Source organism: Scyliorhinus torazame, chromosome 13, assembly GCF_047496885.1.
Source record: "Scyliorhinus torazame isolate Kashiwa2021f chromosome 13, sScyTor2.1, whole genome shotgun sequence".
NCBI lineage: Eukaryota > Metazoa > Chordata > Chondrichthyes > Carcharhiniformes > Scyliorhinidae > Scyliorhinus > Scyliorhinus torazame.
In genome coordinates, this window is record NC_092719.1 from 227884964 (window position 1) to 227909835 (window position 24872).

The 24872-nt window shown below is 51.0% G+C and overlaps 1 protein-coding gene across 2 annotated transcripts in view; it reads left to right on the forward strand.

The window, feature by feature from the left end:
- Positions 1 to 24872, forward strand: part of LOC140388658 (6-phosphofructo-2-kinase/fructose-2,6-bisphosphatase 4-like) — a 442444-nt gene that overhangs the window by 110721 nt on the left and 306851 nt on the right. For both annotated transcript variants that reach the window (XM_072473142.1, XM_072473143.1), the window contains exon 2: positions 14136 to 14380. In XM_072473142.1, the coding sequence (XP_072329243.1) occupies positions 14341 to 14380 (40 nt within the window). In that variant the 5' untranslated portion in view covers positions 14136 to 14340. The remainder of the gene's footprint in view (positions 1 to 14135; positions 14381 to 24872) is intronic.

Here is a 24872-nt window from a genome sequence, read left to right on the forward strand (position 1 = left end):
CCCTGTCAATGGCAGGGAGGGTGCAGGCGGTTAAGATGGTGGTCCTCCCGAGATTCCTCTTTGTGTTTCAGTGCCTCCCGGTGGTGATCACGAAGGCTTTTTTAAAAAGGATTGAAAAGAGCATCATGGGTTTTGTGTGGGCCGGGAAGACCCCGAGAGTGAGGAAGGGATTCTTACAGCGTAGCAGGGATAGGGGGGGGCTGGCACTACCGAGCCTAAGTGAGTATTATTGGGCCGCTAATATTTCAATGGTGAGTAAGTGGATGGGAGAGGAGGAGGGAGCGGCGTGGAAGAGATTAGAGAGGGCGTCCTGTAGGGGGACTAGCCTACAGGCTATGGTGACAGCCCCATTGCCGTTCTCACCGAGGAACTACACCACAAGCCCGGTGGTGGTGGCTACACTGAAGATTTGGGGACAGTGGAGACGGCATAGGGGAAGGACTGGAGCCTTGGGGGGGTCCCCGATAAGAAACAACCATAGGTTTGCCCCGGGGGGAATGGATGGGGGATATGGAATGTGGCAAAGAGCAGGAATAACGCAACTGAAAGATCTGTTTGTGGATGGGAAGTTCGCGAGTCTGGGAGCGCTGACCGAGAAATATGGGTTGCCCCAAGGGAATGCATTCAGGTATATGCAACTGAGGGCTTTTGCGAGGCAACAGGTGAGGGAATTCCCGCAGCTCCCGACACAAGAGGTGCAGGACAGAGTGATCTCAAAGACATGGGTGGGGGATGGTAAGGTGTCAGATATATATAGGGAAATGAGGGACGAAGGGGAGACTATGGTAGATGAATTAAAAGGGAAATGGGAAGAAGAGCTGGGGGAGGAGATCGAGGAGGGGCTGTGGGCAGATGCCCTAAGCAGGGTAAACTCGTCGTCCTCGTGTGCCAGGCTAAGCCTGATTCAGTTTAAGGTATTACACAGGGCACATATGACTGGAGCACGGCTCAGTAAATTTTTTGGGGTGGAGGATAGGTGTGCGAGGTGCTCGAGAAGCCCAGCGAATCATACCCATATGTTTTGGTCATGCCCGGCACTACAGAGGTTTTGGATGGGGGTGACAAAGGTGCTTTCAAAAGTAGTAGGAGGTGGGTCGAACCAAGCTGGGGGTTGGCTATATTTGGGGTTGCACAAGAGCCGGGAGTGCAGGAGGCGAGAGAGGCCGATGTTTTGGCCTTTGCGTCCCTAGTAGCCCGGCGCAGGATATTGCTAATGTGGAAAGAAGCCAAGCCCCCGGGGGTGGAGACCTGGATAAATGACATGGCGGGGTTTATAAAGCTAGAGCGGATTAAGTTCGTCCTAAGGGGGTCGGCTCAAGGGTTCACCAGGCGGTGGCAACTGTTCGTCGAATACCTCGCAGATAGATAGACGGAATGGGAAAAAGAAGGCAGCAGCACCAGCCCAGGATCGGGGGGGGGGGGGGGTGGGGGGGGGAGGGGTGGGGGGGGGGGAGGAGGAACAAGAAGGACTCTCAGGGTTGTTAATATATACTGTATAGTATGTATAGGTCGTTGCTACAGATAATTATATATTGGACTGTCAAATTATATTTTTGGAGAGTGTTACTTGTGATAAGGCAGTTGCCAATTAGGGTTAGTTTTCATTTTTGTTATTTATTATTTATTCATTTTTTGTTTATAAAATAGGTCATTGTTATTTGTGTTGTTATAATATTGTGTAAAGGATGCACAATGTACTGTGTTGGTTGACCAAAAATTTTCAATAAAATATTTAATTAAAAAAAAAAGAAGTTGTGAAGAGGACACAAGGAGGCTACAAAGGGACATAAACAGGTCTATGACTGGACAAAGAGCCGTCAAATGCATTATAATTGCCCATTTTGACAGGAAGAATAAAAAAGAAATATATTACCTAAATAATGAGAGATTACAGAGCTATAAGGTGCAGAGGGATCTGGGTGTCCTAGTGCATGAATTGCAAAAGGCTAATATACAGGTACAGCACGCAATTAGGAAATCTAATATAATGTTATCATTTATTGTGAGGCGAATTGAATATAGGGAGGTTAAGCTTCCATTGTACAGGACACTGGTGACATCACACCTGGCGTACTATGGACAGGATTGGTCTCCTTATTTAAGGAAGGATGTAAATGCGTTGGAAGCAGTTCAGAGAAGGTTCACTAGACCAACACCAGAATGGACGGGTTGTCTGATGAGGAAATCTTCATAGAATGATAGAATTTACAGTGCAGCAGGAGACCATTCGGCCCATCGAGTCTACACTGACCCCTGAAAGACCTCCCTACCTAAGCCCACACCTCGACCCTATCCCCGTAACTCAGCAACCTCACCTAACTTTTGGACCTAACTACGGGGCAATTTAGTGTGACCAGTCCGCCTAACCCGCACATCTTTGGACTGTGGGAGGAAACCGGAGCACCCGGCGGAAACCCGTGCAGTTTCCGCACAGTCATCCGAGCTGGGAATCGAACCTGGGTCCCTGGCGCTGGGAAGCAACAGTGCTCACCACTATGCTACCGTGCCACCATTGGACAGGCTCGGCTTATATCCGCTGAAGTTTAGAAGATTAAGAGACGACTTGATTGAAAGCTTTAAGATCCGGAGTGGTGTTGACCGGGTGGATGTGGAGAGGATGTTCCCTCTTGTCAGAGAATCTAGAACTGGAGGTCAGTGTTTCAAAATCAGGGATCACTCATTTAATACGGAGATGAGGAGAAATGTTTTCACCCAGAGGGATGAGTATCTGGAACTCGCTTTCTCAAAAGGCAGTGGAAGCAAAATCTTTGATAATTTTTATGGCCGAGCGAATGGATTCTTAATGAACAAGGGGTTGGACAGGAATGTGGGCTGAGGCTACAGTCAGATCAGCCGTGATCTTATTGAAGAGGTAGCAGCCTCGATTGGCAAATTGATCCTAATTTGTATATTCATATGTTCAACCTCACCTTGTGGTCAAAGTGCTGCATGGACAGTTTGCACATTCTCCCCGTGTTTGCATGGGTCTCACCCCCACAACCCAAAGATGTGCAGGGTAGGTGGATTGGCCACGCTAAATTGCCCCTTAATTGGAATAAATAAATTGAGTAAAAATGCCCTTTTGAAGATTCGATGTGTCTGATGCAAGCGTGGACGCAAATTGCAGAGCGTATGTGCTATTTCTTTAAGGCTAATGCTATAGTCGGGGATGAGCGACAGACGGTGATCCCACGTTCAGTGTTTGAAAAAGCCTGACGAACCCCGCAGCCCCATACTCCAAGACTTTCGAAGAACTGGTGACATTGCTGGTGAACCACTGCAACCCCAAGCCATCAGTCATAGTTCAGCGGTACTGTTTCAATATTGCTGACAGGACCCCAGGGGAGTCTGTTACTGACTTCTTGACATTATTACAAAAATTTGCGGAATTGTGCGTATATGGTCCATCACTTCCAGAGATGCTGCGAGACTGACTGGTATGTGGAGTGAACAACATGGCCACCCAGCGGATGTTGTAGGCCGAACACTTGTTGGACCTTAAAAAAGTTGTGGAGATCTCTCTTTCGCGGGCAAGCGTGGAGAAGGGAGTCCAGGAACTCCGGGGGACATCGGGGATGGAGGCAACAGCATGGAACATGTACCATCCCGGCGTACGGCAGCCCCAGGGACTCCACCGTGGCCCAAGCACAGCCGGGGCCAGGTCAGTGGGTGTAGAGCCGTGTAAACCAGGCAGGAACCCCCCCCCCCGCGAATAAGTAGAGGACGGCCCCAGATGGTGTGTCACTAGTGGGTGGAGTAACCACAGGGAAAGAAAACCCCAGGGCAGCTGGCCAACAAGCCACCCTGCCCGAGGCAGATGTCAGCTAGAGTCCGGACGTTCTACGTGGACCAACCCGAGGAACTGAATAGTTACTTTGCATCAGTCTTCCTGGTGGAAGACACCAGTGGGATGGCTCAGCTCCAGGAGAATCAGGGGCCAGAGGTGAGTGCAGTGGCCAACACTAAGGAGAAGGTTCTGGGGAAACTGAAAGGTCTGAAGGTGGATAAGTCACCTGGACCGGATGGGCTACATCCCAGGGTTCTAAAGGAGATAGCTGAGGAAATTGTGGAGGCATTAGTGATGATCTTTCAGGAATCACTGGAGGCAGGAAGGGTCCCAGAGGACTGGAAAGTGGCTAATGTAACACTGCTGTTTAAGAAGGGAGGGAGGCAGAAGATGGGAAATTATAGGCCGGTTAGCCTGACTTCGGTCATTGGTAAAATTTTAGAGTCCATTATTAAAGATGAGATCGCGGAGTACTTGGAAGTGCGTGGTAAACACTCTGGCGATTAGATGTGGGACTGATGGCGGATGAGGGAGTGTGTGCAAGAGTGCGGGGGTGTATTGAGAGATATCTGGAGGTCAATGACGACGGCGAGGTCCCTGTGGGAGTGGTATGGGAAGCACTAAAAGTGGTGGTCAGAGGAGAGCTGATCTCCATTGGGGCCCACAAAAGGAAAACAGAGGCCAAGGAAAGGGAAAGATTACTGGGGGAGATTTTAAGGGTGGATAGGGAATTTGCAGAGACCCCGGAGGAGGAATTGTACAGGGAGAGGAGACGACTCCAGACGGAATTTGACCTTCTGACCACCAGAAAGGCGGAGGTACTGTGGAGGAAGGCACAGGGGAGGAGGTATGAATATGGGGAAAAGGCTAGTCGCCTGTTGGCTCATCAATTGCGAAAGAGGGCAGCAGCGAGGGAGATAGGAGGAATTAGAGACGAAAGGGGAGACGCGGTGCGAAGGGCAGGAAAGATAAATTAGGTGTTCAAGACCTTCTATGAGGAACTGTATAGGTCTCAACCCCCAGAGGGAGAGGAGGGGATGCGGCAGTTCCTGGACCAATTGAGGTTCCCGAAAGTGGAGGAGCGGGGGGTGGTAGGCCTGGGGGCACCGATTGGGGTGGACGAGGTTATTAAGGGACTGGGAAGCATGCAAGCAGGGAAGGCCCCAGGACCAGACGGGTTCCCGGTGGAGTATTACAGAAAATATGTGGACTTGTTGGCCCCGTTGATGGTGAGGACATTCAATGAGGCCAGGAAAGGGGGGACTCTACCCCCGACGATGTCGGAGGCGACGATATCGTTAATTTTGAAGAGGGATAAAGATCCGTTGCAGTGCGGGTCCTATAGACCCATTTCATTATTGAACGTGGCGCCAAATTGTTGGCAAAGGTACTGGCATCGAGGATAGAGGACTGTGTCCCGGGGGTGGTGCACGAAGACCAGACAGGGTTCGTAAAAGGGAGACAACTGAATGTTAACGTGCGACGACTATTAGGGGTGATAATGATGCCCCCAGTGGAGGGGGAGGCAGAGATAGTGGCGGCAATGGACGCAAAGAAGGCATTTGATAGGGTGGAGTGGGAGTATTTATGGGAAGTGTTAAGGAGGTTTGGGTTTGGGAACGGGTTTATTAGCTGGGTTAGACTTCTTTATGGGGCTCCAACGGCAAGCGTAGTTACAGGTCGACATAGATCGGAGTATTTCCGACTATATAGGGGAACAAGACAGGGATGCCCGCTGTCTCCATTGTTGTTCGCGTTGGCAATTGAACCTCTGGCCATGGCGTTGAGAGACTCCAGGAAATGGAGAGGGGTGATTAGAGGGGGCGAAGAACACCGAGTCTCGTTATACGCGGATGACCTATTGTTATACGTGTCGGACCCAGCGGGGGGGATGATAGAAGTTATGCGAATTTTGAGGGGGTTCGGGGATTTCTCGGGGTATAGGCTAAACATGGGGAAGAGTGAATTATTTCTGATACATCCAGGGGACCAGAGTAGAGAGATAGAAGGCTTGCCTCTAAGGAAAGTGGAAAGAAACTTCCGATACCTGGGGATTCAGATCGCTAGGAGCTGGGGAACCTTGCACAGACTTAATCTGACACGGTTGGTAGAACAAATGGAGGAGGACTTCAAGAGGTGGGACATGCAGCCTCTATCGCTGGCGGGCAGGGTGCAAACAATTAAGATGATGGTCCTCCCGAGGTTCTTATTTGTATTTCAATGTCTCCCTATACTAATCACCAAGACCTTTTTTAATAAAATAGACAGGAGCATCACGAGCTTCGTGTGGGCAGGGAAAGTTCCGAGAGTAAGGAGGGGGTTCCTTCAGCGTAGTAGGGACAGAGGAGGATTGGCACTACCGAACTTGGGCGATTACTATTGGGCCGCCAATGTGGCAATGATACGTAAATGGATGATGGAGGGTGAGGGAGCGGCGTGGAAAAGACTGGAGAGAAAGTCCTGTAAAGGGACGAGTTTAGAGACGCTAGTGACGGCGCCGCTACCGATCTCACCTAAAAGGTTTACCACAAACCCAGTGGTGGCGGCAACATTGAATATCTGGGGACAGTGGAGGCGACAGAGAGGGGTGTGGGGAGCCCTGGTGGGGTCCCCAATCAGGAACAACCATAGGTTCGCCCCAGGAAGAATGGATGGAGGATTTCAGAGCTGGTACCAGTTGGGAATTAGGAGGGTGGGAGATTTATTTATAGATGGGACTTTTGCGAGCTTGGGAGCATTGGAGGAAAAGTATAAGTTGCCCCGGGGAAATTTCTTGAGATATATGCAGGTGAGGGCGTTTACTAGACAACAGGTGAGGGAATTTCCGTTGCTCCCGACACAGGGGATACAGGACAGGGTGCTTTCAGGGGTGTGGGTCGGAGAGGGCAAGGTGTCAGAGATTTACCGAGCAATGAGGGAAGAGGGGGAGGAGTCGGTGGGCGAACTAAAAGGAAAGTGGGAAGAAGAACTAGGGGAGGAGATAGAGGAGGGTATGTGGGCTGATGCCCTAAGCAGGGTAAATTCCTCTTCCTCATGCGCCAGGCTTAGACTGATTCAATTTAAGGTGCTACATAGAGCACACATAACGGGAGCAAGATTGAACAGGTTCTTTGGAGTGGAGGACAAATGTGGGAGGTGTGGCGGGAGCCCGGCAAACCACGCACATATGTTTTGGGCGTGCCGGGCACTGGAAGGGTATTGGAAGGGAGTGACGGGAGTGATTTCGCGGGTGGTGAAGGCCCGGGTCAAACCAGGCTGGGGGTTAGCTCTATTTGGAGTTGCGGAAGAGCCGGGAGTGCAGGAGGCGAAAGAGGCCGACGTTGTGGCCTTTGCGTCCCTAGTAGCCCGGCGCAGGATCCTACTCATGTGGAAGGAGGCGAAAGCCCCCGGACTGGAGGCCTGGGTAAATAATATGGCGGGGTTCATTAAACTGGAGCAGATAAAGTTTGCCCTGAGAGGATCGGCTCAAGGGTTCACCAGGCGGTGGCAGCCATTTCTCGACTGCCTAGGGGAACGTTAGAGGGAAGACAGATGACCAGCAGCAGCAACCCAGGGGGAGGGGGGGGGTTTAGTTTAGTTTAGGTCAAAGATAAAGGGGTTTTGTTACTTGTGTATTGTTAAAAAATTCTGTATTATTGTTGCGTTTGCTTTGTAAGAGGGGAAAAATTGTTGTTTGGGAAAAGAAATTCAATAAAACATATTTTAAAAAAAAGGAAGTGCATGGTAAAATAGGACTGAGTCAGCACGGCTTTGTCAACGGGAGGTTGTGTCTGACAAATCTGTTAGAGTTCATTGAGGAAGTAACAAGCAAGTTAGACAAAGGAGAACCAATGGACGTGATTTATTTAGATTTCCAGAAGGCCTTTGGCAAGGTGCCCTCATAGGAGGCTGTTAAATAAGTTAAGAACCCATGATGTTCAGGGTAAGAGGATTGGCTGACTGGCAGAAGGCAGAGAGTGGTGACAAAGGGGTCTTTTTCAGGATGGCAGCCGGTGACTAGTGGTGTGCCTCAGGGGTCTGTGCTGGGACCACAACTTTTCACAATATATATTAATGATCTGGAAGAAGGAACTGAAGGCAATGTTGATAAGTTTGCAGATTATACAAAGATATGCAGGGGGACAGGTAGTATTGAGGAAGCAGGGGGTCTCCAGAAGGACTTGGACAGGCGAGGAGAGTGGGCAATGAAGTGGCAGATGGAATACAATGTGGAAAAGTGTGAGGTTATGCACTTTGGTAGGAAGAATGGAGGCATAGACTATTTTCTAAATGGGGAGATGCTTAGGAAAGCAGAAGCACAAAGGAACTTGGCAGTCCTTGTTCTCGATTGTTCAGAAGGGAAGGGGGCGAGCAGGAGAGCATTAGTTATTGGAGGCTCGATAGTTAGAGGTACAGATAGGCGGTTCTGTAGCAACGATAGAGGCTCACGGTTGGTGTGTTACCTCCCGGGTGCCAAGGTCCGTGACATCTCTGATCGTGTTTTCAGGATCCTTAAGGGGGAGGGGGAGCAGCCACAAGTCGTGGTACACATCGGTACCAATGACATAGGTAGGAAAAGGGACGGGGATGTAAAACAGGAATTCGGGGAGCTAGGGTGGAAGCTGAGAGCCAGGACAGACCGTGTTGTCATCTCTGGTTTGCAGCCAGTACCACGTGATAGCGAGGTGAGGAACAGGGAGAGAGTGCAGATAAACACGTGGCTACAGGGATGGTGTAGGAGAGAGGGTTTCAGTTATTGGATAATTGGAGCACATTCTGGGGCAGGTGGGACCTGTACAAACAGGACGGGTTACACCTGAACGAGAGGGGCACCAATATCCTGGGAGGGAAATTTGCTACAGCTCTTCGGGGGGGCTTAAACTAATTTGGCAGGGGGATGGGAAACTGATTTGTAGTCCAGGAGATGGCGTTGCTGGAGTTCAGGAAGTTGGGATTCCCGCAACTAGCCTGTCGAGTCCCATCAGGAGTCTATATGTTTATATGAGATCCAACATCATTCTTCTAAACTCCAAATTCCAGTGAGTACAAGCCCATATGTCAGTCCTGCCATCCCAGGAATTAGTCTGGTGAACCTTCGTAGGACACCCTCAATAGCAAGAATGTCTTGCCTCAGACTCGGAGACCAAAACTGCACACAATACTCAAGGTGTGGCCTCACCAAGGCCCTGTATTACTGCAGCAAGACTTCCCTACTCAGATACTCAAATCATCTAGCCATGAAGGCCAGCATGCCATTAGCTTTCCTCACTGCCTGCTGTACCTGCACGCCAACCTTCAGCGACTGTTCCACCTTGACACCCAGGTCTTGTTGCACTTCCCCTTTTCCTAAACTGTCACCATTCAGATAATCTGCCTTCCCGTTTTTGCCACCAAACTGGATAACCTCACATTTACCCACATATTGCATTTGACAAGTATTTTCCCACTCAGCCGGCCTGTCCAAGTCACCCTGCATCCTCCTCACAGCACAGACTGCCACCCAGCTTAGTGTCATCTGCAAATTTGGAGATTTTGTAATTCCTTCATCCAAATCATTAATGTATATAGTGAACAGTTGGGGTCCCAGCACTGAACCCTGCGGTACCCCACTGTCACTGCCTGCCTCTCTGAAACAGACCCCATTATTCCCACTCTCTGCTTCCTGTCTGCCAACCAGTTCTCTATCCACGTCAATACATTACCCCCAATACCATGAGCTTTAATACCCTTATTACCTTTTATTCAGGTTTGAAACATTAGTCTTAAACTAGTCTTAGACCCATATTTCTCTCCCTCAAATCAAACATGAAATTCTATCCTGTTATGATTGCTAGAGGCTCCTGAGGTTATTGATTAATCCTGCCTCGTTTCTCATTACCTGGTCCAGATAACCTGCTCCACGGGTGGCTTTGGAACTTACTGCTCGAACAAATTGTCCCAAATACATTCTATGAACTTGTTTGGTTCACCCAATCAACAAAGATTAAAGTCATTCATGATGATAGTGGTACCTTCTTTGCACTCCTTACTTATTTTTTGCTGTATTCTCTGTCCTACCCTACAACCAGGGGATGGGAAACTGATTTGTAGTCCAGGAGATAGCGTTGCTAGAGTTCAGGAAGTTGAGGGTAGTGCAGTACTGAGGAAGGTACCAAGGTCACAAGAGTGGACCTGCAGGAATGAAGGTGGTTTGAAGTGTGTCTACTTCAATGCGAGGAGCATCAGGAATAAGGTTGGTGAGCTTGAAGCATGGATTGGTGCCTGGGACTATGATGTTGTGGCCATTACGGAGACGTGGATAGAACAGGGGCAGGAATGGTTGTTGGAGATTCCGGGGTTTAGATGTTTCAGTAAGATTAGGGAAGGTGGTAAAAGAGGTGAAGGAATAGCATTGTTAATCAAGGATAGTATAATGGCTGCAGAAAGGCAGTTTGAGGAGGATCTGTCTACTGAGGTAATGTGGGCTGAAGTTAGAAATAGGAAAGGAGCGGTCACTTTGTTAGGAGTTTTCTATAATGAATGAAAATAGCTTATTGTCACAAGTAGGCTTCAAATGAAGTTACTGTGAAAAGCCCCTAGTTGCCACATTCCGGCCCCTGTTCGGGGAGGCTGTTACGGGAATTGAACCGTGCTGCTGGCCTGCCTTGGTCTGCTTTCAAAGCCAGTGATTTAGCCCTGTGCTAAACAGCCCCTACTATAGGCCCCCAAACAGTAACAGAGATGTGGAGGAAAAGATTGCAATGCAGATTTTGGATAGATGCGGTAGTCATAGGGTAGTTGCCATGGGTGACTTTAACTTTCCAAATATTGATTGGAACCACTATAATTCGAATAGTTTGGATGGGGCTGTTTTTATCCAGTGTCTGCAGTAGGGTTTCCTCGCACAATATGTGGATAGACCGACAAGAGGCGGGGCCACATTGGATTTGGTACTGGGTAATGAACCGGGCCAAGTGTTAGATTTGGTTGTGGGAGAGCACTTTGGAGATAGTGACCACAATTTGGTGACTTTCACTATAGCAATGGAGAGGGATAGGAACACACGGCAGGGCAAGGATTATAACTGGGGGAAGGGTAATTACGATGCGATTAGGCAAGAATTGGGGCGCATAAGATGGAAACAGGAACTGTCAGGGATAGGCACAATTGAGATGTGGAGCTTGTTCAAGGAGCAAATCCTGCGTGTCCTTGATATGTATGTCCCTGTCAGGCAGGGAGGAAATGGTTGAGTGAGGGAACCATGGTTTACAAAAGAGGTTGAATGTCTTGTCAAGAGGAAGAAGGGGGCTTATGTAAGGATGAGAAAACAAGGTTCAGTTAGGGCACTTGAGGGATGCAAGATAGCTAGGAAGGAGCTCAAGAAAGGGCTTAGAAGAGCTAGGAGGGGGCATGAGAAGTCCTTGGCGGGTAGGATCAAGGAAAACCCCAAGGCTTTTTACACTTACGTGAGGAATAAAAGAATGACCAAGGTGAAGTTAGGGCTGGTCAAGGACAGTAGTGGGAACGTGTGCATGGAGTCTGAAGATATAGGCGAGGCCCTAAATGAATACTTTTCTTCAGTGTTCACAAAGGAGAGGGGCCATGTTGTTGAGGAGGATAGTGCGATACAGGCTGGTAGGCTGGAGGAGGTAGATATTCGGAAGGAAGATGTGTTAGAAATTTTGAGAAGCCTGAGGATAGATAAGTCCCCTGGGCCTGATGGGATATATCCTCGGATTCTTTGGGAGGCGATGGATGAGATTGCAGAGCCTTTGGCTTTGATCTTTATGTCCTCGCTGTCTACAGGAATAGTGCCAGAAGACTGGAGAGAGGCGAATGTTGTCCCCTTGTTCAAGAAAGGGAATAGGTATAACCCTGGGAATTATAGGCCAGTTAGTCTCACTTCGGTCATAGGTAAATTATTGGAAAGGGTTCTGAGGGATAGGATTTATGATCATTTGGAAAGATACAGCTTAATCCAGGATAATCAGCACGGATTTTGAGGGTTAAGTCTTGCCTCACAAGTTTGATTGTATTCTTTGAGGAGGTAACTAAGTACATAGATAAAGGTAGAGCAGTTGATGTCGTATACATGGGTTTTAGTAAGGTGTTCGATAAGGTGCCCCATGGTCGGCTCATGCAGAAAGTAAGGAGGCATGGCATAGAGGGAAATTTGGCCTATTTGATCAGTAACTGGCTATCACATAGAAGACAGAGGGTGGTGGTTGATGGTAAATTTTCATCCTGGAGCCCAGTTACCAGCGGTGTACCACAGGGATCAGTGCTGGGCCCTCTGCTATTTGTGATTTTTATCAATGACTTGGATGATGGAGTTGAAGGTTGGGTTAGTAAATTTGCTGATGACACCAAGATTGGTGGAGTAGTGGATCAAGTGGAGGGTTGTTGTAGGCTGCAAAGAGACATTGATAGGATGTAGAGCTGGACTGAAAAGTGGCAGATGGAGTTTAACCCTGATAAGTGTGAGGTGATTCATTTTGGTAGGACAAATTTGAATGCGGATTACAGGGTTAACGGCAGGGTTCTGAAGAATGTGGAGGAGCAGAGAGATCTCGGAGTTCATGTCCATAGATCTCTGAAAGTTGCCACCCAAGTGGATAGAGCCGTGAAGAAAGCCTATAGTGTGTTAGCGTTTATTAACAGGGGGATTGAGTTTAAGAGCCGTAAGGTTATGCTGCAACTGTACAAGACCTTGGTTAGACCACATTTGGAGTATTGTGTGCAGTTCTGGTCACCTCATTATAGGAAGGATGTGGAAGCATTGGAAAGGGTGCAAAGGAGATTTACCAGGATGCTGCCTGGATTGGAGGGTAGGTCTTATGAGGAAAGGTTGAGGGAGCTAGGGCTTTTCTCATTGAGAAAAGGAGGATGAGAGGTGACTTAATTGAGATTTATAAGATGATGAGGGGGATAGATAGAGTGGACGTTCAGAGACTTTCCCCTCAGGTGGATGTAGCTGTTACAAGGGGGCATAACTGTAAGGTTCATGGTGGAAGATATAAGAGGGATGTAAGAGGTAGGTTCTTTACTCAGAGAGTGGTTAGGGTGTGGAATGGACTGCCTGCTGTGATAGTGGAGTCGGACAGTTTAGGAACTTTCAAGCGGTTATTGATAGGCACATGGAGTGCACTAGAATGATTGGGAGTAGGTTGATTTGATCTTAGTTTCAGACTAGTTCGGCACAAAATGTTGGGCCGAAGGGCCTGTACTGTGCTGTACAGTTCCAAGTTCTATGATTCTCCTAAGGTTAACGTGCAGGTTCAGTCGGCTGTTAGGAAGGCAGATGCAATGTTAGCATTCATGTTGAGAGGGCTAGAATACAAGAGCAGGATGTACTATCGAGGCCCCTATCTGAGGAAGAATGTGCTTAGGCCACTGTTGCTTCACAGCTCCAGGGTCCCAGGTTCGATTCCGGCTTGGGTCACTGTCTGTGCGAAGTCTGCACGCTCTCCCCGTGTCTGCGTGGGTTTCCTCCGGGTGCTCCGGTTTCCTCCCACAAGTCCTGAAAGACGTGCTGTTAGGTGAATTGGACATTCTGAATTCTCCCTCTGTGTACCCGAACAGGCGCCGGAATGTGGCGACTAGGGGCTTTTCACAGTAACTTCATTGCAGTGTTAATGTAAGCCGACTTGTGACAATAATAAATTGTTGTTGTTGTCTTTGATCGTGGCTCTGGGCATCCATGGTCTGATTAGCTTTCCCCAGAACCGCTCGAATGGGGGCCGAAGCCGCTTCAGGTGACTTCCTGAGGTCTTCCTCCACAACTCATCTGTGCTGAGAGGGACACAGGTTTAACATGATTGACAATACCGCCAGAGCCAACCTGTTTCCCCCAAAAAAGCATGAGTAGATTTGGGCTCATTTACAGAGTGCAGTGGATTGAATAATAATAATAATAAATAATAATTGCTTATTGCCACGAGTAGGCTTCAATGAAGTTACTGTGAAAAGCCCCTAGTCACCACATTCCGGCGCCTGTTCGGGGAGGCTGGAACAGGAATTGAACCCGTGCTGCTGGCCTTGTTCAGCATTACAAACCAGTTGTTTAGCCCACTGTGCTGAACCAGCCCCTATTTATGTCCCAGAGGGAGAAACACATTAATGGGCAATCTCCAGAACCACTTCCTTCATATCAGCACCAACACATTGCGCACAGTAAACACCAGAAGAACTGATGTGTCATTTCCAGCAACATTGCCACATTTCTGCAGGAATCCGCCTTGTTTAATAGATCTTCACAAGTCCCATTGCTGTTTTACAATAGTCATTTGCTTAAAAAATCCAACCATCCTTTCCGATGACTGTTCAGATTATTCAGTAGATTTGTGTACATAATACAAGGTGATTATTATACTGCCAATCTTTTTTTTAGATCACAAACCAGAACTTAAGAGAGTGGATCGACAGGTTTGTTCAGAAATTCTTGGACTAAGATGACTCCTGTTGGTTGGAAGAAGAGATTATGACTCAGCGAGCACTCAAGCACAGCCAGGGAAGATCACACTATATCTTCCTGAGAGCTCTTTGAAACAGCAGCTGGACTGCAGCTTCTCCTGGATATATCTCTCCCCTTACTCATGCTGCATGGAGTCAATTCAAATATGATAACCAATAGAGGTGAGTGACCTAATCTTATTTTAAATAACTGATTGTAATCTCACTTTTCCTGTTCAATCTGGCATGTTTCAGTATGACACCATTGCATTGCTGTGTAAAGGTAAAGTCACCATAGTCCCGGATGACTATCGGCTATTTCCCCTTTGAGGGGGAAAGCTGACAGGTGGGGATTTAACCTGAGGATCACCACACCTCAGGTAAAGGGAGAGATTGAGAAGGCGGGACCTTCATGAATAACCTTCATGAATAACCTGTGAACGTCGCAAAGTAACATAAAGTAAATCAGGAAATGTTTCAGAGAGAGTTGAGAGCAAGTGGTGCTCATTGAAATCTGTACTTAAGAGTTGGGTTTTCACAGAAAGTGGCTTCTGGACAAGGAGAGTATCCAGAAGAGATAAGTGTTGGTATTTGTGTTGAACATTAAAACAGTTGTAAAGCACACAATGTCTTTTGCTGCCTGATTCGGTAAATGGATATCTATTTGCTAACCGTAAGTGCGATCTAAAGGAAAGGTTTAGTAGCGAGCGGGAACCGCCAGGTGTTTCCCGACAGCCGACCCAGCGAGGCTGTCACCGGTATCTAATGTTAATTGTGCCACTTAACGATGCCCCACGGGCTTTACATCGCAAGTGCCTATCCCGCCAGCTGATTCGCCGGGACCGTGTCCGGCAGCACTCCGCTAATGAGGGGGAGCACAGCACTTAAACCGATCTCCCAGAGCAAACCCCAGACACCACACAGCAATGCCACCGTGCAGACCAGTCCCACGATTTGGGATGCCAACCTGGCCAGGTTGATGGACAGGAGGAATATCCTGTCCTTCCGAGGAGTCAGAGAGTCAGCCACAAGGCAGCCAGTACCACCTGGGAGGCAGTGGCAGTGGTCCTCAGCTCGGGGAGTGTCACCAGGAGGAGCACCACCCATTGCTGCAAGGAGGCCAATGCCTCCACTGGGCCCCACCTGAGTTGGCATCAGCCCCCTGGCACCGGTCCCGCCTGCCATTTTCGCCCCCCAGCAAGTCTGCGCCTGGCATCACCCCCCCTCTCCCATCCCCCGGCGACTCTGCATCTGGGATCAGCCCCCCCCAGCACAATGCCCCTCCCGTGCCCCAGCACTCCATGGCACCCACCAGTGCACCGCACCCATGCCCAGCAGTGTTGCCCATGCCTGGTACCCGTTATGTCTCTCCTCGCTCACCCATGATGCGTGAAGTGTTCGGTTCACGATGGCCCCCCTCTGTGTCCCCGCAGGAGAAGTTGGCACACAATATGGGGGAAAGGACCCAGACGGCTTGCCGGCCCTCAGGGCCCTCACCTCCTACAAAGAGCGAGCCCTGGAGGCTGCGGGTGTGGCCGAGAACAGATGGGTCACCGATGTCGGGATCAGGCCTGAACCGGAGAGGTGAGGATCCACCAGCCCCCACCCAGATGACCTGTTTATGTCATCATGATGACCCTTCGCTCTGACTGTCCACATGTCCCTTCTTCCACAGGATCACCATTGGATGGTGCCGGCCCATTCGGGTTGGCCCCCCTCTCGCCTTCCAAAGGAACACCTCGGAGGAGAGCTCCGAGATGCCACCATTGGGGTGTCGCAGCTGTCATCCCCACCCTCCACCAGCACAGAGACACACACCTTGGTGGCTGAAAGTAGTGTACAGACATCTGGGACACATTCTGATGAGCACCTCACAGGTGCTGATGCACATCAGATGGATGCAGGAACGCCTGGGGGAGACAGCAGTTGGAGGTCTGCTGGGTCTCAGTCCGATGCTGAGCTCCCAGACCAGACTGTCCCGGCACTGATACAATCGTTAGGGTGCGGCCGTGAGATTCAGCGGGGTATCAGCGACACTCCAGCAGGTCCATAGCCGATTGGAGGAGTCCCAGAGGTTAAGCGCGCAGGAGATGGTGCCGGCAATGCGTGGCACCGCGATCAGCGCTGCTTGGGTAGCGACCACAGTGGACAGCCTGGAGCCCGATATCAGCATCATGGCTGGTGTAGTCCAAGGCGTTGCCCAGTCAATTACGGTCATGGTTGAGCGCCTCAGCAGCATGTCCCAGACCCTGGGGGGCTCATCCCAGATGCTGGGGGGCGGGTCCCAGATGCTGTGGGGCCTGTCCCAGATGCTGGGGGGCTTATCCCAGATGCTGGGAGGCTTATCCCAGATGCTGGGGGGCTTATCCCAGATGCTGGGGGGCGGATCCCAGATGCTGGGGGGCGGATCCCAGATGCTGGGGGGCGGATCCCAGATGCTGGGGGGCGGGTCCCAGATGCTGGGGGGCGGGTCCCAGATGCTGAGGGGCTTATCCATGATGCTGGGGGGCTTATCCATGATGCTGGGAGGCTTATCCATGATGCTGGGGGGCTTATCCCAGATGCTGGGGGGCGGGTCCCAGATGCTGGGGGGCCTGTCCCAGATGCTGGGGGGCGGGTCCCAGATGCTGGGGGGGGCCTGTCGCAGATGCTGGGGGGCGTGTCTCAGACACTGGGGGACGTATCCATGATGCTGGGGGGGGGGGGGGCGTGTCCCAGATGCTGGGAGGGGTGTCCCAGACACTGGGGGGGCCTGTCTGTAACACTGGGGGGCGTGTCCCAGATGCTGGGGGGCGTGTCCCAGATGCTGGGGGGCGTCTCCCCGACGCTGGTGGGACGTGTCCCAGACGCTGGGGGCGTGTCTGTGACACTGGGGGATGTGGCCCAGACACTGGGGGGCATGTCCCAGGCACTGGGGGGCATGTCCCAGATGCTGGGGGGCGTGTCCCAGACGCTGGGGGATGGACGCAGGTGGACCTTGCTGGGGCTCTGCGGAGCGTGTTCCAGTCTCAGATTGGAATTACTGAGGCGCTCCAGAGCTTGCCCCGGTTGCTGAGGACCGTGTTCCGGACACTGGCGAGGAGCTGCAGAGCGTGGCTGGGTTGCGGAGGGCATTGACACCATGGTGAGGACATTGGGCATCTGGCAGAGCCAGATGACGCAGTGGCATCCGGAGCTCAATCCAGCTGCTCCCAGGTCCCAGCGGGTACTGATCGGGAGGAAGGAGCGCTGGAGATCGACCAGGAGCCATCCTACAGGGAGATGACAGAGGTCACCAGCTCTCCCAAGTCCACCACCCCACCCCCCACACCCCCTGAGAAAGGCATGTCCTGGGGTCAGTGTACAGAACAGGGTGGCATAGCCAGGCACAGCCACCGCCAAGTCTGCAGGGACCCTCCAGCGGACGCCCACCTGGGGCATCAAAGGCCACAGGAAAAGGATACGGTAAGCAGCAGACTGCACCCACCTCTGATGTGTTTCATGGGGACACACCTCGACGTAGTGGTAGTGCATGGAGGGCTAAGCACATTGAGGACCACTGATGGGGGCAGGGGAAGGGGTGGGCGGGTGCAGCCCCATCGGTACCGAGGGACACCATTAAAACACGTTACACCCGAAATATGTGAATTTGTGAAGCCTCCCTCATGTTATTCTGCACTGCGGGCAGACTGCCCCCTCCCTATCCCACATGCCCTTCCCAGACCCATGCCCCCAGGCTTCCTGCTACTGGACCAGGCCCCCCCTCCCCCACCCCTCCACCCCAGGCATACCACATGAATGTGATGGGTGCAAATGCCATATATTGATAAGCACCAGAGTTCAGCTCATAGTGGGTTATCATCACCCTCCTTCCTTGTACATTGAGCCGCAGACAGTGCCGACACAGGCACATCACGCTGGAGTGATAAAACACTAACTCTGGGAGGGTGGTACAGGGCGCTTGTGGGAGGGGGAGGGAAAGGGGGAGGAGGGGGGCACCATTGCGGGCGGACGGTGGGTGGGATGGGGAGAGCGGGTGCGATGACGAATGAAGCCACGTTCTGTGACAAGGATGAGGGCCTCCCTGCTCCTCCGGGCATTCCGGACCCTTGCCGCCTGACCTGTATCCCCTGGCTGGTCCCGTGGGTCCTCCCCAGGCTCGTCTTCCAGCCCTTCATGGTCCAGCACCTCCTCGGAGATGGTCACACTTCCCTCCTCCTCCACCTCCAGCACACCGCCCCGCTGCTGTGCCAGTTTGTGGAGGGCACAGCAGACCACCACAATGCGGCCGATCCTTCAGGGGATGTACCGCAGTGCACCACCCGAGCGGTCAAGGCATCGGAACCGCATTTTCAGTAGTCGATACACCACTCAATGACAGCCACATTGGCCTTGTTACATTGTCACCGGTCACCGGCCTCCATACTGGCATCATTAGCCAGGACCTAAGCGGGTACCCCTTATCTCCAGAGTTCAGGCAAAATGTCCCTTGAAGATTCCGGGATCTCTGAGTGTCCCAGGATGTAGCTGCCATGCACACTCCCTATGAAGCGTGCACACATGTGCATGACCTTCAGGTGGTGGTCGCACATGAGTTTGAAGTTCAGGGAGTGTAACCCCTTGTCAATGAAGGGGCGCTCCCGGACCCCTCGTGGCACGCAAGGTCACATGCATGGCACCGTCATGGCCTGCTGAGACTGGGCCACGCTCAGGAGCACTGCTGTAACTTCCAGGTGGCTCTGGCACATTGTTGTCTGTGAGGCAGCAATCCTGCCTAGGGCCTCGGTCCCCGCCTGCACAGAATGCCCCAAACCTTGGACATGCTGATCCATAGCCAAAATTGTTGCCCCCCCCCTTGCCTCCGCCGCGGACACCACCCGTGCGGTGTTGGCCTGGGTGGCACACATGGTCAGCACCGCCCCCTGCTCCTGCATGCGGTTGGACTCCTCCAGCTGCACCTACAGGCGCTGGATGCTCACCGACAACCCCTCATGGAGTCCCTGGTTCTGCCGCTGCATCTCCACAATCAATGGGACTGTCCGTCCCAGAAACCCGAAACCCATCTGGACGGCAGCTAGTCCCAGGGATCGACCTGCCCTCCGACCATTCACCCCCTCAGGTCTTCCTACCTCCACCTGCTGTACCGGATCAGCTGTGTGGTGGGCGCCAGAGAGTGTCCCAGGAGCCTCTTCACTAAAGTACCCAACCGAGGTGAGTGTCTCTGGGATGGTGGAGGGTGTTGGAGAAGCTGTGACGGGAAATCACTGTCATCCCCAGACCCGAGCTCCGGGGTGTCCTGGGTCTCGGGCGGGGGGCTGGTGTCCGAGCTGCTGTCCCCATCAGTGCTCAGCTAACGGGGGGGGGGGCTCTGACTGTGGCACTGGCTGGTGGTGGGGGACACCGGATGGACCCGCCCCATCTCCAACAGGTCCTGCAAGATACAAGACAAGATGCATGATTAGATCGTGGGCCGTGGAGGAGTTGGGTGGGCTTGTGGGTGGTGTGGGGGTGGTGGGGTGAGGATGAAGGTGGTTTGGGGGTGAGAGTGGTGGGGGGGGGGGTGGGGTTGAGGGTGGTTGTTCACACAGGTGTCACGGGGAACAGCATCAGCAGGGTCACTTCCTCGCCCATGGCAGAGCTCCACCCCAGCGACCTCCCTTTCCTCCGGGTGCCGACCACATCCAGGGCCCACTGCTCTGCCATGGTGAGGGGCCGCAAATCTGACGGTCCCCTCCAGTCTTCTCCCCCTCCCGGCGGTTGTGGGCAGCTTTCTCCTGGGTGTGTGGGGGGGGGGGGGGCAGCAAACAGAAAACAACAGTGTTAGACAGTCCGACGCTTGCAGCTTAGGTCCTGCATTTAGACATGGACTGCTTCATTATCTGAGGAGTCGCGAATGGTGCTGAACATTGTGCAGTCATCAACAAACATCCCCACTTCTGACCTTATGATGGAAGGGAGGTCATTGATGAAGCAGCTGAAGATGGTTGGGCTGAGGGCACTACCCTGAGGAACTCCTGCAGTGAGGTCCTGGAGCTGAGATGATTGACCTCCAACCGCCAAAACCATCTTCCTTTGTGCCGGGTACGACTCCAACCAGCGGAGAGTTTTCTCCCTGATTCCCATTGACTCCAGTTTAGTTAGAGCTCCTCAATGCCACACTCGGTCAAATGCTGCCTTGATGTTGAGGGCAGTCACTTTCATCTCACCCCTGGCATTCAGCTCTTGTCCATGTGTGGACCAAGGCTGTAAATGAGGTCAGGAGCTGAGTGACCTCGGCGGAACCCAAACTGAGCGTTCGTGAGTAGGTTATTGCTGAGTAAGTGCCGTGTGATAGCACTGTTGATGACTCCTTCCATCACTTTGCTGATGATGGAGAGGAGACTGATAGGATGGTAATTGGCTGGGTTGGACTTGTCCTGTTTCTGGTGTACAGGGCACACCTGGACAATTTTCCACATTGCCGGGTAGATAACAGTGCTGTAGCTGTACTGGAACAGCTTGGCTAGGGGAGCGACAAATTCTGGAGCACAAGTCTTCAGTACTATTGCCAGGATATGGTCAGGACCCACGGCCTTTGCAGTATCCAGGGCCTTCAGCCGTTTCTTAATATCACCTGGAGTGAATCGTATTGGCTGAAGACTGACATCGTGATGCTGGGGACCCCCGGAGGAGACCGAGACGGATCATCCACTCGGCACTTCTGGCTGAAGATTGTTGCGAATGCCTCAGCCTTGACTTTGGCACAGATCATAGAATTTATAGTGCAGAAGGAGGCCATTCGGACCATCAAGTCTGCACCGGCCCTTGGAAAGAGCACCCTACTTAAGCCCACACCTCCACCCTATCCCTGTAACCCAGTAACCCCACCTAACCTGGACACTAAGGGCAATTTATCGTGGCCAATCCACCTAACCTGCACATCTTTGGACTGTGGGAGGAAACCGGAGCACCCGGAGGAAACCCACACATACACTGGGAGAACGTGCAGACTCCGCACAGACAGCGACCCAAGCCGGAATCGAACCTGGGATCCTGGAGCTGTGAAGCAACTGTGCTAACCATTGTGCTACCGTGCTGACTCCTCCATCATTGAGGATGGGGATATTTATGGAGCCTCCTCCTCCAGTGAGTTGTTTAATTGTCCACCATCATTCATGGCTGGATATGGCATGACAGCAGAGCTTAGATCTGATGCGTTTGTTTTGGAATCGCTTGGCTCTGTCTATTACTTGCTGCTTATGTTGTTTGGCTCACAAGTAGTCCTGTGTTGTAGCTTCACCAGGTTGACACCTCATTTTTCGGTGTATCTGATGTTGCTCCCGGCATGCTCTCCAATGGTAGAGTGGGGGATACGCCGGGCCATGAGGTTACAGATTGTGGTTGATACAATTCTGCTGCTGATGGCCCACAGCGCCGCGTGGATGCCCAGTCTTGAGTTGCTGGATCTGTTTGAAGTCTTTCTCATTTAGCACGGTGGTAGTGCCACACAACACGATGGAGGGTATCCTCAATGTGAAGATGGGACTTTGTCTCCACAAGGACTGTGCGGTGGTCACTTCTACCATTACTGTCATGGACAGATACATCTGCAGCAGGCAGGCTGGTGAGGAGGAGGTTAGGTATGTTTTTCCCTCTTGTTAGTTTCCTTACATCTCAGGAATCACACCTCACATCTGCAGTCCCAGTCTGGCCGCTCTGTCCTTTAGGACCCGGTAGCTCGGTCTGTGGTGGCACTACCGAGCCTCTCTTGGTGATGGACATTGAAGCCCCCACCCAGAGCATATTCTGTGCTCTTGCCACCCTCAGTGCTTCCTCCAAGTGGTGTTCAACATGGAGGAGTACGGATTCGTCAGTTGATGGTGGCCGGTACGTGGTAATCAGCAGGAGGTTTCCTTGGCTATGTTTAACCTGAAGCCAAAAGACTTCATGGGGTCCATAGTCGATTTTGAGGACTCCCAGGACAGCCCCCCCCCCCCCCGACTGTATCCCACTGTGCTGCAGCCTCTGCTGGGTCTGTCCTGCTGGTGAGACAGGACATACCCAGGAATGGTGATCGGGGTGTCTGGGACATTGTCTGCAAGGTATGATTCTGTGAGTGTGACTATGTCAGGCTGTTGCTCTCGCAATTTTGGCACAAGCCCCCAGATGTTAGTCAGGAGGACATTGCAGGGTCGGCAGGTCTGGGTTTGTCGTTGTTTCCGGTGCCTGGTTCGATGCCAGGTGATCTGTCCGGTTTCATTCCTTTTTCTTGTGCCTTTTCGTAGCGGTTGAATACAACTGAGTGTCTCGCTCGGCCATTTCAGACCACATTGCTGTGGGTCTGGAGTCACATGTAGGCCAGACCAGGTAAGGATGGCAGATTTCCTTCCCTGAAGGACATTAGTGAACCAGATGGGTTTTGACGACAATCGACAATGGTTTCATGGTCATCATTAGTCTTTTAATTCCAGATATTTTATTGAGTTTAAATTCCACCACCTGCTGGGTCTCTGGATTACTCGTCCAGCAACAATACCACTACGCCACCCCCCCTCATAATCGTTCCCGGATGCTGTATCAGACAGAAGATTCAGACAGCTGAGGGAGGCCACAATATTGGAAGAAGCAGGAAGGTCTACAGGCAAATATAAAAACTGCTTAAATGTCCAAGATGAGGGCCATGGATTGTCAGCAGAGAGTGGAGTGGAGAGTAAGAAAATGGATCCTGAGTTCGAGTACTGATGTGGGAGATACATTTAGGCAGAGGAAAGGATCACATACAGTAGAAAAGATCTCAAGTAGACACTCTGATAGGATTAGCACAGAGAGATCTTCACAAGATAAGAGGCCACAGACTGACGGGTCGATAGTGTAAGAACATAAGAACTAGGAGCAGGAGTCGGCCATCTGGCCCCTTGAGCCTGCTCCGCCATTTAATGAGATCATGGCTGATCTTTTGTGGACTCAGCTCCACTTTCCGGCCCGAACACCATAACCCGTAATCCTTTTATTCTTCAAAAAACTATCTATCTTTATCTTAAAAACATTTAATGAAGGAGCCTCTACTGCTTCACTGGGCAAGGAATTCCATAAATTCACAAACCTTTGGGTGAAGAAGTTCCTCCTAAACTCAGTCCTAAATCTACTTCCCCTTATTTTGCTTTCACCCGCCAGTGGAAACAACCTGCCCGCATCTATCCTATCTATTCCCTTCATAATTTTATATGTTTCTATAAGATCCCCCCCTCATCCTTCTAAATTCCAACGAGTACAGTCCCAGTCTACTCAACCTCTCCTCGTAATCCAACACCTTCAGATCTGGGATTAACCTAGTGAATCTCCTCTGCACACCCCCCAGTGCCAGTACGTCCTTTCTCAAGTAAGGAGACCAAAACTGAACACAATACTCCAGGTGTGGCCTCACTAACACCTTATACAATTGCTGCAGAACCTCCCTAGTCTTAAACTCCATCCCTCTAGCAATGAAGGACAAAATTCCATTTGCCTTCTTAATCACCTGTTGCACCTGTAAACCAACATTTTGCGACTCATGCACGAGCACACCCAGGTCTCTCTGCACAGCAGCATGTTTTAATATTTTATCATTTAAATAATAATCCCTTTTGCTGTTATTCCTACCAAAATGGATAACCTCACATTTGTCAACATTGTATTCACTAGCCCATTCATTTAGCCTATCCAAATCCCTCTGCAGACTTCCAGTATCCTCTGCACTTTTTGCTTTACCACTCATCTTAGTGTCGTCTGCAAACTTGGACACATTGCCCTTATTCCCCAACTCCAAATCATCTATGTAAATTGTGAACAATTGTGGGCCCAACACTGATCCCTGAGGGGCACCACTAGCTACTGATTGCCAACCAGAAAACACCCATTAATTCAGTAAGACCACCTCTCATCCTTCTAAACGCCAATGAGTATAGGTCCAACCTGCTCAACCTCTCCTCATAAAACAACCCCCACATCCTAGGAATCGGCCTAGTGAACTTTCTCTGAACTGCTTCCAATGCAAGTACTCCCCTCTATAAGGAAGGAAACTCTTACGGTGGCTACAAAGGACACGTGCCAATCATCAATAGATCTCCCCATAGGCTTAGTGGAATATCAATTCCCTTATTAAGCTGGTGGTAGCCCACCCAATAGGAAATGTATAGTGGGAGCTAAAAAAATCCGCTATCCAACTCGTTCCTCATCTCTGGAACCATTCTTGTAATTTTCGTTCCTGCACCCCTGCTAAGGCCTTCACATCCTTCTGAAAGTGATAGTGTGAGCTGGGTGTGTATGAGGGCAGTGTATAGATGGAACCACAGAGAAGGAGGGCCTTGCCAGTTCACGAGTGCTTAGACTCCTGAAAACCATTGTGAGGTTTTTTCAGAAATTTGATTTCCCGCATCTGGTTTGCAGTCTGACTGCTGCACCTTAAAGCAAAGTATCTCGATTGCCAAATCAGAAAGTTTAAAACAGCAAAAATGTTTTTTTAATGACTAACAAGACTGTCCATTCACAGAACAAGCCACGGTTCCCTATACGGTATGTGCTGAGTCAGACAGACTGAAGACAGATTGAGCAAGTACTTCTATGTGCTCTGGGCGATGCAGTCATTCAGAGTGCCATAAATATTAGAGTTGGTGCATTCTGGGTGATGTAGTTTCCAATCTGAAATGAATTGAGCCATGCAGATGCAGTCTGGGAACCA